This window comes from Salmo trutta, unplaced genomic scaffold (assembly GCF_901001165.1).
Source record: "Salmo trutta unplaced genomic scaffold, fSalTru1.1, whole genome shotgun sequence".
In the NCBI taxonomy this organism is placed as follows: Eukaryota; Metazoa; Chordata; class Actinopteri; order Salmoniformes; family Salmonidae; genus Salmo; species Salmo trutta.
Window position 1 is genome coordinate 608,747 of NW_021822222.1, and position 12,841 is coordinate 621,587.

The 12,841-nt window shown below is 44.8% G+C and overlaps 2 protein-coding genes across 4 annotated transcripts in view; both read right to left on the reverse strand.

Moving 5' to 3' along the window:
* Positions 1–6,039: 6,039 nt before the first annotated feature.
* Positions 6,040–8,155, reverse strand: txnl4b (thioredoxin-like 4B). Its single transcript, XM_029743193.1, has 3 exons — positions 7,354–8,155; positions 6,967–7,118; positions 6,040–6,784 (listed from the first exon to the last, which is right to left on the reverse strand). The coding sequence occupies exons 1-3, from the start codon at positions 7,483–7,485 to the stop codon at positions 6,619–6,621; spliced, it is 450 nt and encodes a 149-aa protein (XP_029599053.1). The 5' UTR covers positions 7,486–8,155; the 3' UTR covers positions 6,040–6,618.
* Positions 8,156–10,839: 2,684 nt separating this feature from the next.
* LOC115181164 (vitamin K-dependent protein S-like) overlaps positions 10,840–12,841 on the reverse strand; it is a 39,545-nt gene continuing 37,543 nt past the window's right edge. For all 3 annotated transcript variants that reach the window (XM_029743196.1, XM_029743194.1, XM_029743197.1), the window contains 3 exons: positions 12,231–12,367; positions 11,905–12,127; positions 10,840–11,146 (listed from right to left, as the gene is read on the reverse strand). In XM_029743196.1, coding sequence (XP_029599056.1) covers positions 10,944–11,146; positions 11,905–12,127; positions 12,231–12,367 — 563 coding nt within the window. In that variant the 3' untranslated portion in view covers positions 10,840–10,943. The remainder of the gene's footprint in view (positions 11,147–11,904; positions 12,128–12,230; positions 12,368–12,841) is intronic.

Below are 12,841 nucleotides of genomic sequence, written 5' to 3' on the forward strand. Positions count from 1 at the left end.
AACCACACAACTCTGGGTAATATATCTAATGGTAACCTCACAACTCTGGGTAATATATCTAATGGTAACTACACAACTCTGGGTAATATATCTAATGGTAACCACACAACTCTGGGTAATAGATCTAATGGTAACCACACAACTCTGGGTAATATATCTAATGGTAACCACACAACTCTGGGTAATATATCTAATGGTAACCACACAACTCTGGGTAAGTCTGGGTAATATATCTAATGGTAACCACACAACTCTGGGTAATATATCTAATGGTAACCACACAACTCTGGGTAATATATCTAATGGTAACCACACAACTCTGGGTAATATATCTAATCGTAACCACACAACCCTGGGTAATATATCTAATGGTAACCACACAACCCTGGGTAATATATCTAATGGTAACCACACAGCTCTGGGTAATATATCTAATGGTAACCACACAACTCTGGGTAATATATCTAATGGTAACCACACAACTCTGGGTAATATATCTAATGGTAACCACACAACTATGGGTAATATATCTAATGGTAACCTCACAACTCTGGGTAATATATCTAATGGTAACCACACAACTCTGGGTAATATATCTAATGGTAACCACACAACTCTGGGTAATAGATCTAATGGTAACCACACAACTCTGGGTAATATATCTAATGGTAACCACACAACTCTGGGTAATATATCTAATGGTAACCACACAACTCTGGGTAAGTCTGGGTAATATATCTAATGGTAACCACACAACTCTGGGTAATATATCTAATGGTAACCACACAACTCTGGGTAATATATCTAATGGTAACCACACAACTCTGGGTAATATATCTAATGGTAACCACACAACCCTGGGTAATATATCTAATGGTAACCACACAACCCTGGGTAATATATCTAATGGTAACCACACAGCTCTGGGTAATATATCTAATGGTAACCACACAACTCTGGGTAATATATCTAATGGTAACCACACAACTCTGGGTAATATATCTAATGGTAACCACACATCTCTGGGTAATATATCTAATGGTAACCACACAACTCTGGGTAATATATCTAATGGTAACCACACAACTCTGGGTCAGTCTGGGTAATATATCTAATGGTAACCACACAACTCTGGGTAATATATCTAATGGTAACCACACAACTCTGGGTCAGTCTGCGTAATATATCTAATGGTAACCACACAACTCTGGGAATGTAGATGATTCTGAAGCTGAGAAGAATGAGTTTATGTGGGAAGTCTGACTTTCTGGAAATGTCAGTTAACGACAAGTAACACTGAGTGAAGACGAACAAACACCAAAACGGCCATTTAACCCAATCACCCTCTTCAAAGTAACTTACTAAATGTAGTCCAGTTTGTAACATTCTGTATGAAATGGGCTTTTACATTGTTGATGCATGTCCATTTTTTTTAAAGTGGTTAAAATTCATTCAAATGTTGATGGTAGTATGATAAACTAAAGAAAATAGACATTTTTGAAGTTTGACATTTTAAAAATACTTATATTATTAATGGACCAAAAATACCAACAAATCTCCAAATTGATCGGTAGATGCAAGTCATTCAGCCTGTGGTGTCTGGGCTTAGATAATACAAGGATCTCCAGCACTGTGGTGTCTGGGCTTAGATAATACAAGGACCTCCTGCACTGTCTGGGCTTAGATAATACAAGGACCTCCTGCACTGTCTGTGGTGCCTGGGCTTAGATAATACAAGGATCTCCTGCACTGTGGTGTCTGGGCTTAGATAATACAAGGACCTCCTGCACTGTGGTGTCTGGGCTTAGATAATACAAGGATCTCCAGCACTGTGGTGTCTGGGCTTAGATAATACAAGGATCTCCTGCACTGTGGTGTCTGGGCTTAGATAATACAAGGATCTCCAGCACTGTGGTGTCTGGGCTTAGATAATACAAGGACCTCCTGCACTGTCTGGGCTTAGATAATACAAGGACCTCCTGCACTGTCTGTGGTGCCTGGGCTTAGATAATACAAGGATCTCCTGCACTGTGGTGTCTGGGCTTAGATAATACAAGGATCTCCTGCACTGTGGTGTCTGGGCTTAGATAATACAAGGACCTCCTGCACTGTGGTGTCTGGGCTTAGATAATACAAGGATCTCCTGCACTGTGGTGTCTGGGCTTAGATAATACAAGGATCTCCTGCACTGTCTGTGGTGCCTGGGCTTAGATAATACAAGGATCTCCTGCACTGTGGTGTCTGGGCTTAGAAAATACAAGGATCTCCAGCACTGTGGTGTCTGGGCTTAGATAATACAAGGATCTCCTGCACTGTGGTGTCTGGGCTTAGATAATACAAGGATCTCCTGCACTGTGGTGTCTGGGCTTAGATAATACAAGGATCTCCAGCACTGTCTGTGGTGTCTGGGCTTAGATAATACAAGGATCTCCTGCACTGTCTGTGGTGCCTGGGCTTAGATAATACAAGGATCTCCTGCACTGTGGTGTCTGGGCTTAGATAATACAAGGATCTCCTGCACTGTGGTGTCTGGGCTTAGATAATACAAGGATCTCCTGCACTGTCTGTGGTGTCTGGGCTTAGATAATACAAGGATCTCCAACACTGTCTGTGGTGTCTGGGCTTAGATAATACAAGGATCTCCTGCACTGTGGTGTCTGGGCTTAGATAATACAAGGATCTCCTGCACTGTCTGTGGTGCCTGGGCTTAGATAATACAAGGATCTCCTGCACTGTGGTGTCTGGGCTTAGATAATACAAGGATCTCCTGCACTGTCTGTGGTGTCTGGGCTTAGATAATACAAGGATCTCCAGCACTGTGGTGTCTGGGCTTAGATAATACAAGGATCTCCTGCACTGTCTGTGGTGTCTGGGCTTAGATAATACAAGGATCTCCAGCACTGTGGTGTCTGGGCTTAGATAATACAAGGATCTCCTGCACTGTGGTGTCTGGGTTTAGATAATACAAGGATCTCCTGCACTGTGGTGTCTGGGCTTAGATAATACAAGGACCTCCTGCACTGTGGTGTCTGGGCTTAGATAATACAAGGATCTTCTGCACTGTGGTGTCTGGGCTTAGATAATACAAGGATCTCCTGCACTGTGGTGTCTGGGCTTAGATAATACAAGGATCTCCAGCACTGTCTGGGCTTAGATAATACAAGGATCTCCTGCACTGTGGTGTCTGGGTTTAGATAATACAAGGATCTCCTGCACTGTGGTGTCTGGGCTTAGATAATACAAGGATCTCCAGCACTGTCTGTGGTGTCTGGGCTTAGATAATACAAGGATCTCCAGCACTGTGGTGTCTGGGCTTAGATAATACAAGGATCTCCTGCACTGTCTGTGGTGTCTGGGCTTAGATAATACAAGGATCTCCAGCACTGTGGTGTCTGGGCTTAGATAATACAAGGATCTCCAGCACTGTGGTGTCTGGGCTTAGATAATACAAGGATCTCCTGCACTGTCTGTGGTGTCTGGACTTAGATAATACAAGGATCTCCTGCACTGTGGTGCCTGGGCTTAGATAATACAAGGATCTCCAACACTGTCTGTGGTGTCTGGGCTTAGATAATACAAGGATCTCCTGCACTGTGGTGTCTGGGCTTAGATAATACAAGGATCTCCTGCACTGTGGTGTCTGGGCTTAGATAATACAAGGATCTCCTGCACTGTGGTGTCTGGGCTTAGATAATACAAGGATCTCCTGCACTGTGGTGCCTGGGCTTAGATAATACAAGGATCTCCTGCACTGTCTGTGGTGTCTGGGCTTAGATAATACAAGGATCTCCAGCACTGTCTGTGGTGTCTGGGCTTAGATAATACAAGGATCTCCTGCACTGTGGTGTCTGGGCTTAGATAATACAAGGATCTCCTGCACTGTGGTGTCTGGGCTTAGATAATACAAGGATCTCCTGCACTGTCTGTGGTGCCTGGGCTTAGATAATACAAGGATCTCCAGCACTGTGGTGTCTGGGCTTAGATAATACAAGGATCTCCTGCACTGTGGTGTCTGGGCTTAGATAATACAAGGATCTCCTGCACTGTGGTGCCTGGGCTTAGATAATACAAGGATCTCCTGCACTGTCTGTGGTGTCTGGGCTTAGATAATACAAGGATCTCCAGCACTGTGGTGCCTGGGCTTAGATAATACAAGGATCTCCTGCACTGTGGTGTCTGGGCTTAGATAATACAAGGATCTCCTGCACTGTGGTGCCTGGGCTTAGATAATACAAGAATCTCCTGCACTGTGGTGCCTGGGCTTAGATAATACAAGGATCTCCTGCACTGTGGTGTCTGGGCTTAGATAATACAAGGATCTCCAACACTGTGGTGTCTGGGCTTAGATAATACAAGGATCTCCTGCACTGTGGTGTCTGGGCTTAGATAATACAAGGATCTCCTGCACTGTGGTGCCTGGGCTTAGATAATACAAGGATCTCCAGCACTGTGGTGTCTGGGCTTAGATAATACAAGGATCTCCAGCACTGTGGTGTCTGGGCTTAGATAATACAAGGATCTCCTGCACTGTGGTGCCTGGGCTTAGATAATACAAGGATCTCCTGCACTGTGGTGTCTGGGCTTAGATAATACAAGGATCTCCTGCACTGTCTGTGGTGTCTGGGCTTAAATAATACAAGGATCTCCAGCACTGTGGTGTCTGGGCTTAGATAATACAAGGATCTCCTGCACTGTGGTGCCTGGGCTTAGATAATACAAGGATCTCCAGCACTGTGGTGTCTGGGTTTAGATAATACAAGGATCTCCAGCACTGTGGTGTCTGGGTTTAGATAATACAAGGATCTCCTGCACTGTGGTGCCTGGGCTTAGATAATACAAGGATCTCCTGCATTGTGGTGTCTGGGCTTAGATAATACAAGGACCTCCTGCACTGTCTGTGGTGTCTGGGCTTAGATAATACAAGGATCTCCTGCACTGTGGTGTCTGGGCTTAGATAATACAATGATCTCCAGCACTGTGGTGTCTGGGCTTAGATAATACAATGATCTCCTGCACTGTGGTGCCTGGGCTTAGATAATACAAGGATCTCCAGCACTGTCTGTGGTGTCTGGGCTTAGATAATACAAGGATCTCCTGCACTGTGGTGCCTGGGCTTAGATAATACAAGGATCTCCTGCACTGTCTGTGGTGTCTGGGCTTAGATAATACAAGGATCTCCTGCACTGTCTGTGGTGTCTGGGCTTAGATAATACAAGGATCTCCTGCACTGTGGTGTCTGGGCTTAGATAATACAAGGATCTCCTGCACTGTGGTGTCTGGGCTTAGATAATACAAGGATCTCCAACACTGTGGTGTCTGGGCTTAGATAATACAAGGATCTCCTGCACTGTGGTGTCTGGGCTTAGATAATACAAGGATCTCCTGCACTGTCTGTGGTGTCTGGGCTTAGATAATACAAGGATCTCCTGCACTGTGGTGTCTGGGTTTAGATAATACAAGGATCTCCTGCACTGTCTGTGGTGTCTGGGCTTAGATAATACAAGGATCTCCTGCACTGTCTGTGGTGTCTGGGCTTAGATAATACAAGGATCTCCAGCACTGTGGTGTCTGGGCTTAGATAATACAAGGATCTCCTGCACTGTGGTGTCTGGGCTTAGATAATACAAGGATCTCCTGCACTGTCTGTGGTGTCTGGGCTTAGATAATACAAGGATCTCCAGCACTGTGGTGTCTGGGCTTAGATAATACAAGGATCTCCTGCACTGTCTGTGGTGTCTGGGTTTAGATAATACAAGAATCTCCTGCACTGTGGTGCCTGGGCTTAGATAATACAAGGATCTCCAGCACTGTGGTGTCTGGGCTTAGATAATACAAGGATCTCCTGCACTGTGGTGTCTGGGCTTAGATAATACAAGGATCTCCTGCACTGTGGTGTCTGGGCTTAGATAATACAAGGATCTCCTGCACTGTGGTGTCTGGGCTTAGATAATACAAGGATCTCCTGCACTGTGAACAGGCTTATTTGTATGTAGCAGATAATGATTTATTGTGGTGAGGCAGTAGAGATCAAACCAAACATTATTTGAAGTGACACATTTATTAACAAAAAGTTCAAAAGGTTTCTGACCTTGTGACCAAACATACATTAGAGATTCAGCATTCCCAAAATAAACAAAAAGGCAACAAGAACATCCAGATATAAATTAATCTTCATTGTATGAAATAAAAGATTGTTCACTCTGACACATATCTGTGTCTCTTATAGAGATCTATTTCCCTAGGAAATATAATCATATATATATATATATATAATACTAAACACTACATCAGTATGAATGGTGAAGTGAGATGGAGTCTCTTATAGAGATCTATTTCCCTAGGAGATATCAAACCCTCAAGTTATGGACAGTTTCACTAAATCGGTACATCAGTATGAATGGTTTAGTGAGATGGTGCCGGCTACAGTGGTGTCTCTTGATAAAGCCGACACCATAATTGTCCGGGCCGGGGCCAATCCGTTCTGTGCCGGTCAGACGTTTTCTTTTCACATGAATTGTCGGCAGCTTGAGCGCTCAAACCGTGCCGTCGGTCTCCCGACGAGATCTGCAGCCAGGGTGCTTGTAACCGCGCTGAAGGGTGGGGAATCGTGGTGAAATCTCAGATCCCATGGTAGAGCAGGTCGTACTTGGGGATGTTCTGAGGGTCGATGGGACTCTGGACGATCATCTTCCCTCTCATAGCTCCTCTGTAGATCACCTCGATCAGATCCAGGAAGTCCTGCTTGGTCTTAAAACTGCCCACAAACTTGGTGTGATCTGGAGACCTGTATAGAGACAAGTGTTTTAGCTATAAGCCTACAAAGGTGAAATGGCTTGTAGCTAATATGAGTAGTACCCACACCTATGACATTAAAAAAGGGAAGAGTGTGTTACAACTCACTGAAACGAAGACTGTATAAACCAACCAGTGGTATTCTAGCTAGTTGTCGGCCATCTTCCTTCTCACCCATAATCAACTTTCATGTGTTGTCCGTTGAAGAAGAAGACTGTAGATGGGATGTAACTGATGTCGAAGTATCTCGTGTAGACGGGAGCTGAATCCACATCCACGATGTAGATAGACGCCATGTTACTCAGGTCGTGGGAGGTTTTGGACAGCTGGCAAAAATAATGAGAACACTTGTCATTCCCGATTCAGACAGACTGAAACGTTACAAACAACAACAACAACAACAAAAATACATTGACAGTGTTGGTGTAAATATTGGTAACGATTGACATGCACGTTTTGCATTAATGTTTACTGGCTACAATATTGCAGGTAGTTAGCTGGTAGAGCTAGCTAGTTACCCAGCTAGCATGCTAGCTACACATGCTAACGTTAGCTACTTACAATCTCGTCAAGTTGCAGGCAGACCGAGTCTTCATCTCTTCCAAACCGAAGAACTAAAACCTTTTCAGCGACAGTTTTTATTACCTCGTCTATGTCATTTTTACATGACAATTTGGCCAAAAACAAACTCATTTTGTTAGCTGCTGGTTAGCATTTGTCTTCAGTTTGACAAACGAAAATGGTACGCTGTGTAACACCATAAAACGTCCGTCAGAAACTATGACCAAACAGCCGATTTTGTCCGCTGCTTCTTTGTCGTTTGAACCAGTATGTTGATATTTGTTTAACGTTTAATACTGCGTTTTACTAGTATATCCGTATGCAGTATGGCTAGTACATTTTAGCTTGCTGTTTTGGGGGGTTTTAGGCTGGGGTTCTGTGTACAGCACTTTGAGATATCAGCTGATGTAAGAAGGGCTTTATAAATACATTTGATTTTATTAGTAAGCTGTAGGCTAGAAAGATTTCAGACACAACCACAGTTTTTCGTACCAAAGTAAGCATGCTTTGGATCACTTTTGTTAAAATAAACACACACACACAAAAAACACTCAATCCATCAACAAAAACATTTAACTTATATATTAAAGTGAGCATGTTTTTATATACACTTAACCATTGGGGTGTCTGAAGAAAGGGAGAGAGAGGAGAGACAAAAGAGAGAACCAGAAATCACCATGTGTGTGTGGTACATATCTATCTCATCTACATACAGTTGAAGTAGGACGTTTACATACACCTTAGCCAAACACATTTAAACTCAGTTTTTCTCAATTCCTGACATTTTAATCCTAGTAAAAATTCCCTGTTTTAGGTCAGTTAGGATCACCACTTTATTTTAAGAATGTGAAATGTCAGAATAATAGTAGAGAGAATTATTTATTTCAGCTTTTATTTCTTTCATCACATTCCCAGTGGGTCAGACGTTTACATACACTCAATTAGTATTTGGTAGTATTGCCTTTAAATTGTTTAACTTGGGTCAAACGTTTCGGGGAGCCTTCCACAAGCTTCCCACAAGAAGTTTGGTGAATTTTGGCCCATTCCTCCTGATAGAGCTGGTGTAACTGAGTCAGGTTTGTAAGGCCTCCTTGCTCGCACATGCTTTTTCAGTTCTAACCACAAATTTGCGACCAAACTTAAACTTAACTTCCTGACTGATGCCTTGAGATGTTGCTTCAATATATCCACATAATTTTCCTTCCTCATAATGCCATCTATTTTGTGAAGTGCACCAGTCCCTCCTGCAGCAAAGCACCCCCACAACATGATGCTGCCACCCCCGTGCTTCACAGTTGGGATGGTGTTCTTCGGCTTGCAAGCATCCCACTTTTTCCTCCAAACATAACGATGGTCATTATGGCCAAATAGTTCTATTGTTGTTTCATCAGACCAGAGGACATTTCTTCAAAAAGTATGAACTTTGTCCCCATGTGCAGATGCAAACCGAAGTCTGGCTTTTTTATGGCGGTTTTGGAGCAGTGGCTTCTTCCTTGCTGAACGGCCTTTCAGATTATGTCGATATAGGACTCGTTTTACTGTGGATATAGATACTTTTTTACCTGTTTCCTCCAGCATCTTCACAAGGTCCTTTGCTGTTGTTCTGGGATTGATTTGCACTTTTCGCACCAAAGTACGTTCATCTCTAGGAGACAGAATGCGTCTCCTTCCTGAGCGGTATGACGGCTGCGTGGTCCCATGGTGTCTATACTTGCCTACTATTGTTTGTACAGATGAACGTGGTACCTTCAGGCGTTTGGAAATTGCTCCCAAGGATGACCCAGACTTGTGGAGGTCTACAATTTTTTGTATGAGGTATTGGCAGATTTCTTTTGATTTTCCCATGATGTCAAGCAAAGATCCACTGAGTTTAAAGATAGGCCTTGAAATGCATCCACAGGTACACCTCCAGTTGACTCAAATAATGTCAATTAGCCTATCAGAAGCTTCTACAGCCATGACATAATTTTCTGGAATTTTGCAAGCTGTTTAAAGGCACAAGTCAACTTAGTGTAGGTAAACTTCTGACCCACTGGAATTGTGATACAGTGAATTATAAGTGAAATAATCTGTCTGTTAACAATTGTTGGAAAAATCTACAAATCTACAAAGTAGATGTCCTAACCGACTCTGCCAAAACTACAGTTTGTTAACAAGAAATTTGTGGAGTGGTTGAAAAACGAGTTTTAATGACTCCAACCTAAGTGGATGTAAACTTCTGACCTCAACTGTATATACAGAACCATGTATCCCAGGTCATTCCACTGGATCAGAACCTTCCTCTATATATACACCAGAACCATGGACCACAGGTCGTTCCACTGGATCAGAACCTTCCTCTATATATACACCAGATCCATGGACCACAGGTCGTTCCACTGTATCAGAACCTTCCTCTACATACACACCAGATCCATGGACCACAGGTCGTTCCACTGTATCAGAACCTTCCTCTATATATACACCAGAACCATGGACCACAGGTCATTCCACTGGATCAGAACCTTCCTCTATATATACACCAGAACCATGGACCACAGGTCGTTCCACTGGATCAGAACCTTCCAGAGCTCAGCTGTTTCACTACGTCTATGGAATTCCTGGCAACAGAACAAGTAATGCTGGATCAGTCGGTGTCCCTGGCAACAGAACAAGTAATGCTGGATCAGTCGGTGTCCCTGGCAACAGAACAAGTAATGCTGGATCAGTCAGTGTCGCTGGCAACAGAACAAGTAATGCTGGATCAGTCAGTGTCGCTGGCAACAGAACAAGTAATGCTGGATCGGTCAGTGTCCCTGGCAACAGGTTTTGGTAACTCCTCTTCTCCACAGTAACAGACCTGGTGTTTATTTCACGGCAATAGAAACCATGGTGATGGGGATGACATGTGTCCAATAGAAAATATGAAACCGTCAAAAACAGTCTAACAAAGAGTGCAGGAAACTAAAATAAACAGAAATGACTGCATTGTGCAAGTCCACCCCCATCTCTCCCTCCCTTCGTTCTCCCCTCTCTCCCTACTCCCTACTCTCCCTCCCCCTTTCTCCCTTCCACTCCCCCTCCCTCCCTCCCTCCCCCCTTTCTTCCCTCTCTCCCTCCCCCCTCCTTTCTTCCCTCCCTCCCTCCCCCCTCTCTCTCCCCTACCTCCCTCCCCCACTCCTTTCTTCCCTCCCTCCCTCTCTCCCTCCCCCTACCTCCCTCCCCCCTTTCTTCCCTCTCTCCCTCCTTTCTCCTACTCCCCCCTCTCTCTCCCCAACCTCCCTCCCTCCCCCACTCCTTTCTTCCCTCCCTCCCTCTCTCCCTCCCCCTACCTCCCTCCCCCCTTTCTTCCCTCTCTCCCTCCTTTCTCCTACTCTCCCCCTACCCCCTCCCTCCCTCCCCTCCCCCACTCCTTTCCTCCCTCCCTCCCTCCCTCCCTCCCTCCCTCCCTCCCTCCCTCCTTTCTTCCCTCTCTCCCTCCTTTCTCCTACTCCCCACCCTCCCTCCCCCCACCCCCCCTCCTCCTAATCATCAGGTAGAGGATCATATACACAGATTTGGGCCTCAGGAACAGAGATGTGATTGGCGATTGGTCGACCTGGTCGGTGAGGTCACTTCCTGTAAGGTGAGTGACGGGGCGTCGTCAGAGAGTGTCTTTGTGTGGGGGGGGGCGAGACAGGGGGGCAGGAGTGGGACTTAATGCTGTTGTGTTTACTGTCTGCCTCGTCGAAGTCTAACAGCCGGCCGTTGATGTTGACGTCCATGCAGCCGTGGTAGTAGGCCGTCACTGGGCTGGAGGAGACGGGGATATCATCTGGAGACGAACGGACAGACGGAGAGATTAAATACCAACCCCAAAAAAACACTTCTTCTGTGGTTTCACACTTCATCAATGAAATCTGAATCAATTCTGAAATATGGACTACGTTAGTCAAGTTTCATCAACCTGGCAGTCCTGTGGCTAATGAGCTACTAGTTAGTGACTAGCTAGTTACCTGGCAGTCCTGTGGCTAATGAGCTACTAGTTAGTGACTAGCTAGTTACCTGGCAGTCCTGTGGCTAATGAGCAACTAGTTAGTTAGTTAGTGACTAGCTAGTTACCTGGCAGTCCTATACATGTCCTGACAGAGCGTTGCATCATTGTGGTTAGTTAGTTAGTGACTAGCTAGTTACCTGGCAGTCCTGTGGCTAGTTTTTGTGGTTGGTTAGTTAGTTAGTTAGTGACTAGCTAGTTACCTGGCAGTCCTCCTACACATGTCCTGACAGAGTGTGTGGTTAGTTAGTTAGTTAGTAACTAGCTAGTTACCTGGCAGTCCTGTGGCTACTGAGCTACTAGTTAGTTAGTTAGTGACTAGCTAGTTACCTGGCAGTCCTCCTATACATGTCCTGACAGAGTGTGTCATCATGGTGGCTAGTTAGTTAGTTAGTGACTAGCTAGTTACCTGGCAGTCCTCCTATACATGTCCTGACAGAGAGTCATCATTGTGGTTAGTTAGTTAGTAACTAGCTAGTTACCTGGCAGTCCTGTGGCTACTGAGCTACTAGTTAGTTAGCTAGTGACTAGCTAGTTACCTGGCAGTCCTCCTATACATGTCCTGACAGAGTGTGTCACCATGGTGTGGTTGAGTCGATCCAGCGCCCCGTCAGGGAGGCTGTAGGACCAGGTGGAGGTGTTGGCACCGATCTCCAGGCTAGTGGGGGTGACGGTCAGTTCTACAGACAGACGGTCTGGGTAACACAACATCAACGACTGTAGCGTCGCCACGGACACTCCATCCAGGAACACCCGCAGGTCCTGGAGGAAGGAGGGGGGGAGAGGTGAAGGGTGTGTGTGTGTGTGTGTGTGTGTGTGTGTGTGTGTGTGTGTGTGTGTGGGGTGGGATCGTTGCTGAACTCACAGCTTCTTCAGGTCCTTGCGTAACCACGGCGACAGACAGGGGGACGGTATCGTTGAGGACGAGAGCGAAGAGAACTCCTGTACTGCTGGACGGACGGATATTTACCTTCAGATCCACCCTCCAGCTCCCTGACTCACCTGGACACGCACACACACACACACACACACACACACACACACACACATCACACACACACACACACACAGACAGACAGACAGACACACACACAGACACATCACACACACTTAGTTAGACAGGCAGACAAAAGCACCAAAGACTCTATGTAGACCACCTCTATTTCCTAATCATCTGGAAAATCACTGTAGAAGAATATATATTGTCCACTGTAGTAGTAGAATATATATAGTCCACTGTAGTAGTAGAATATATATAGTCCACTGTAGTAGTAGAATATATATAGTCCACTGTAGTAGAATATATATAGTCCACTGTAGTAGTAGAATATATATAGTCCACTGTAGTAGTAGAATATATATAGTCCACTGTAGTAGTAGAATATATATAGTCCACTGTAGTAGTAGAATATATATAGTCCACTGTAGTAGTAGAATATATATAGTCCGCTGTAGTAGTAGAATATATATAGTCCA

What these genes read in the sequence shown, in the direction of transcription:
- txnl4b (XM_029743193.1), bottom strand. Translation starts at nt 7,485, where the DNA reads ATGAGTTTGTTTTTGGCCAAATTGTCATGTAAAAATGACATAGACGAG. An exon ending in GCCTGCAACTTGACGAGATT is followed by an intron (nt 7,119 to 7,353) that starts GTAAGTAGCTAA and finishes TATTTTTGCCAG; the next exon opens with CTGTCCAAAACCTCCCACGA. An exon ending in CACATGAAAGTTGATTATGG is followed by an intron (nt 6,785 to 6,966) that starts GTGAGAAGGAAG and finishes GTCTCTATACAG; the next exon opens with GTCTCCAGATCACACCAAGT.